Source organism: Pteropus alecto, unplaced genomic scaffold (genome assembly GCF_000325575.1).
Source record: "Pteropus alecto unplaced genomic scaffold, ASM32557v1 scaffold71, whole genome shotgun sequence".
In the NCBI taxonomy this organism is placed as follows: Eukaryota; Metazoa; Chordata; class Mammalia; order Chiroptera; family Pteropodidae; genus Pteropus; species Pteropus alecto.
In genome coordinates, this window is record NW_006433024.1 from 11,977,995 (window position 1) to 11,982,751 (window position 4,757).

Below are 4,757 nucleotides of genomic sequence, written 5' to 3' on the forward strand. Positions count from 1 at the left end.
CATTTTTATGTTTTTTATCTCTTTGTTGAAGTTCTCGCTGAATTTATCTACACTTCCCAAAAGTTCATTGAGCATCTTTATAACCAGTGTTTTGAACTCTGCATCTGTTAGATTACCTGACTATTATATCTGGAACTGTGTTCTTTTCTCTCATATGGTTTCTGCTTCTTTTTCTTCCCATTTTGGCTGCCTTCCCGTGTCTGTTTCTATGTACTAAGCAAAACTCCTAAGTCTCCTGGTCTTATTAGTGGAGATTTGTGAAGTAGTTGTCCAGTGGCACAGTCCTGAGAGGGGTTCAGCTGCAGGCCGAACTTAGCCCAAGCCTCTACCCCTCCAGGGCCACCTGCTAAGATTCAGCAAGCAATCCACAGACTCTGTGCTTATAGTTGCCTCAGAAGACTGCACCAGAAACCGAGGCCAGCTGCATCTAGTGTGAGTCTAGGCACTGCTCAGCAAGGAGCACCTGACTCGCTGAGGCTATACCAGGATGTGGCTTGGGTAGAGCTGTGAGTTGGGGGAGGCAGGGTTTCAGGGAATCCTTTGGGCGGAGTGACCTCTGTTATGCAGTTTATTTTACGGCTATGGCGGTGCTGTGTCTGCTCACAGGGAGTGGGGAAGGCTCAACAAGGAACAATGGATACTGCTGGCACTTCTGTACAGAGCGAATCCCATCTCGGCCCTCACTCCTGCAATGTCTCCCTGTAAGTCCCTGGTGCCCCCTGCGCGCAGCCGAATTGACACTGGTGCTCAGAGCGAGCATGTCTATCATCGCGAAAATCTCTTTTCTTTCTATCCAAGATGTGCTGTTCATTGTTTCCTATAGCTGATGTGCTTGAAATAAACAGTTAAAAACACAGTTGTGTATCTCAAATTCGTACTAATCTTATAAGAAGTTATTCTTAAAAAAGTGTCTTAAAACTTGAGCCAAGTGGCTCACGTTATTCTGTCTGACTGGAGTGATATTAAACATGGAATGTGTACTGCCGAAAACATGTCAGGTGTTTTTCTTCATTTTCTCCAGTTTCTAAAGGTGTTCTTACTGAAGTGTAACCTGAAGGAATGACAACATAAAGTTAAATAGATCTGAGAATTGTTTTATTTTCTTACTTTTATTTAGTATATATATAACTTTTCATAGATAACATTACAATCCTTTTTAATAGCTGATGTCATTAATGTGGAACAAAGCCTACTTCTTCACTCTATTGTGCTAATCACACTTTTATTAAAATGATATATTTTGTATGTACAAATAGTAATGGATATATGCAAAGCCTATATTGAATACTTGTTGTTAGTGTCCTCTTATTCATCAAGTGCTGGTCCCTGCCCTGACCCAAGACAAAAGCATGTACTGAGGCAGTGTTGAGCCAACCAACAGAAGCAGAGAGTTGAGATGCCTTAGTTTTCAAGTTGATTCATTCAGAAGTGTCTCCTTGGTTGGAGCGTTAAAATTATTGACCTATTTTTGCACTTTTTATAAAGAGGTTGTAAGTAGTAATCTTGGAGGGCATGAATTGTGTTTATTTTATCTCTGAATCCTCAAGCACCTGGCAAATGGTAATAGATGTGCATTATCTATTACAACAACCTCATGAAAGAAATATTATTTGCCCTGTTTTATGTATGAGCAGTCTAAGACTTAGATGAACTAAGTTATTAGAAAGTGATGAGACCAGGACTTAACTTCATCTTTGTCTTACTCCATGTTCTTCACCTTTACATGATAGTTGAACCCATGGATGAGTGTGTATATACACACACACACACACACATAGCTTGTCATCTCTGGCAATATGATTCTTCACTGATTATTTTTTCTTCATACTCTTCTTTTACCTCCCTTTACTGGATCCTGCAGCCACAGCTCCCCACAATCCTAGAGTCCCAGGACTGGAAAATGTGGAGCGATGGCAAAGGAACCATGACAGCCCAAGAGCATGTATCCCTGGCTAAATGAAGAACTCAGGCAGCTGCTTCAGTAATTTCTTCTTATTGATGGAGGACACCAAATGGCAAAAATACCTGTGCTTTCTTGGGTCCTGTCTAGGCTCTGAGACATGGAGTCCACCCAGAAGCAAATGGCCCCTTTTTATCCTTCATAGTCGCTTGGGCAGCAGAAAGGAAAAAAACAAGCTCTTTGTTCTCCTTCACCATCTTTATCAAACTATAACAACTTCCCCTTTTCCCTGTCCCCCAGTTATAAAAGTAATACATGTTCTCTGTAGAAAAATGTGGAAAATACAGCCAAATACAAAGAAGAAAGAAAAGATCAGCCATTCCCTTATTACCCACAGTGGCTTGTAAACTTTGAATACTTTTTTTAAAATGCAGATTATCGAACCTCACCCAGAGCATCTACTTTGATAGTCTGAGATCTGCTTTTTAAGTATGCAGCCTGGATTATCCTGATGCATATGGCAAATACACCACACTTTGAGACACACCTATGAAAAAACTGGTTAATATTCTGATGCTTTGCCATTTAGATAGAAAATTTGTGTGTGTGTATACATGTGTACATATAGATAACTATTGTGAGTACATGTATACACATACATACAGTTTGTATGCTACTTTTATCACCTAAAATTATTCCTTTCAAATGCGTACATTTTTATCATTTGAATCCACTTCCATTTTCGAACTCCAGTTTAGAAAACTAAAATTCTGAAGGCCAACCTGCCATTATTGCCAAATGAAAATTTCACCTAATAAGGCATTTCTGTTTACTTCCTAATAAGCAGGTTCTGTAAGGGTTTTTTTTTGTTTGTTTTTGAGGCAGGTATGACAGGTTCTCCATCCCGGGCACAGTGGTAACTGAGTTAATGCAAAGTCAGATACACCGTTGTGCAGTCAGCCCCTGGCTATCCATTTCATAGCATCTACCTTCCCACTGGTCAGGTTATCTCACATGATGTGACTGAATAAATATAGAGCTCAATGAGAAGTCTAAGGCCACCTGCTCCAATCCCCCCAATTTACAGATGAGGAGACTGAGGTGCCGAGAGAGTAGGGGTTCTTGCCTGAGGTCGCCCAGGCAGTTATAGCACAGCTGGAGCACGTTGATAGCTTTTAGGACGACAGCTCTGTAGTTTTCCCAGTAAAGAGAAGTGTTGTCCATTTGACAAGGATGTGGAAAAATTGGAACCTTCATACATTTCTAGTGGGAATGTAAAATGGTGCAGTCACTTTGGAAAACAGTTTGGCAGTTCCTCAAACGTTTAAAGAGTTGCCACATGACCCCACAATTCCATTCTTGAGTATATACCCAACAGAAATGAAAACACATGTCCATACAAACACTGCACACTTATTCATACTATCCAGAATGTGAAATGACCCAACTGATGAATGGAAAATAAAATGCAATGTATTCATAAAGTGGCATATTTGGCAATAAAAAGAAATGACTTGCTGATACATGCTGCAACAAGGATAACCCTCAAAAACATGCTAAGTAATAGAAGCCAGTAACAAAATACCCAATATTGTATGATTCCATTTATATGGAATGTCCAGAATAGGCAAATTTATGGAGAAAGAAAGTAGATTTAATTGTTGCCTGGGGCCGAGGGAAATGGAGGAATGAGGTGGAGGATGATTGCTAATGGATATGCCGTTTCTTTTTGGATTGATGAAACTATTCTAAAATTGATTGTGGTGATGATTGCACAACTCTGTGAATATACTAATATACTCTGTGAGTATACCTGAAATAGATGAGTTGTATGATACATGAATTATATTTTAAAAAGTGGTTGAGAGAGGGGGAGATTACTGTCTGAATCAGTTTTTTCAGCCCTTCACTTGAAGTATCAACTATGAATAGTTTTCTTTACTCTTCTAGGCAGGGATGAGGGTCAGAAACCTGATGTTAGCCTCTGATATTAGCCTCTGTCAGGGGGAGGCACTATTTCAGTTACTAAAAGCTCAGGCTCTGGAATAAGACTGCACCAGGACAGGTTCCCTCTAGCATTGATAGCTATGAGATCTTGGACAGATCCTGTACTTCTCCATTTCTCAGGTTTTTTGCTTTTTTCAGCTGCTAAATAGGGAATAAGAGTATATCATTTGGTTGTTAGGAAGATTAAATGAGGTAATCTATTTAAAGTGTTGAGTCCTGCATCCTGTAAATGGTGGCTGCTGCCGGCTTTGTCTTAGTCCTGAGAACCACCACTGCTTCCAGCAGAAGGGCAAGAGTACGTGGGGGTAAGCTTCTCTTCCCCCTCCTTCCCCTGACTTCAGGAGACCTTCCAGCCCTTGTGGAGGAAAAATAAGCCACCTCTTTATAACTAACTAGATTCCATACTTTGATCAATTAACACTTCCCAGGATTACTGACACTTATGGATTGCAGGTTTTAGAGGGCCACGGCTACCTTTTTGAGTGATAATAACATGAAAATAAATTGAGTTAAATCTCAGTAGTTGGGACCTCTTGGTGTTGCTGCCTGGCTGGCTGGCTGGCTGAATCTGTGGGGTTTGCATGGCTTCCTTGCCTGCATTAGTTCAGTGCAGCTCTATTGCCAGTTTCAATCAAGGCAGATATATCTGTCTTGGAAGTGTGCAGCTGTGTGTCCAATAGAAACAAGAAATCAATGCAAAGAAACAATTATGTTTATTGTTATGGAGCAAACTCTCTAGCAAAACTGCCTGGTTTCAAATTAAAGGAAAAAGAAATTAAGAGTCACAAAAGAAATTGTCACATTTAAGAGACATAGTAGGAGATATATCCCCACTTTAAAGTAAACATCA

The 4,757-nt window shown here is 40.2% G+C and overlaps 1 protein-coding gene across 2 annotated transcripts in view; it reads left to right on the forward strand.

Moving 5' to 3' along the window:
• TRIM44 (tripartite motif containing 44) overlaps positions 1 to 4,757 on the forward strand; it is a 97,572-nt gene that overhangs the window by 23,417 nt on the left and 69,398 nt on the right. The window contains exon 3 of one of the 2 annotated variants that reach the window (XM_015586400.1): positions 607 to 854. The exons of the other annotated variant lie outside the window; for it this stretch is intronic. Coding sequence (XP_015441886.1) covers positions 607 to 705 — 99 coding nt within the window. The 3' untranslated portion in view covers positions 706 to 854. Of the gene's footprint in view, positions 1 to 606; positions 855 to 4,757 lie in introns of those variants that run through there. 2 annotated transcript variants of the gene reach the window in all.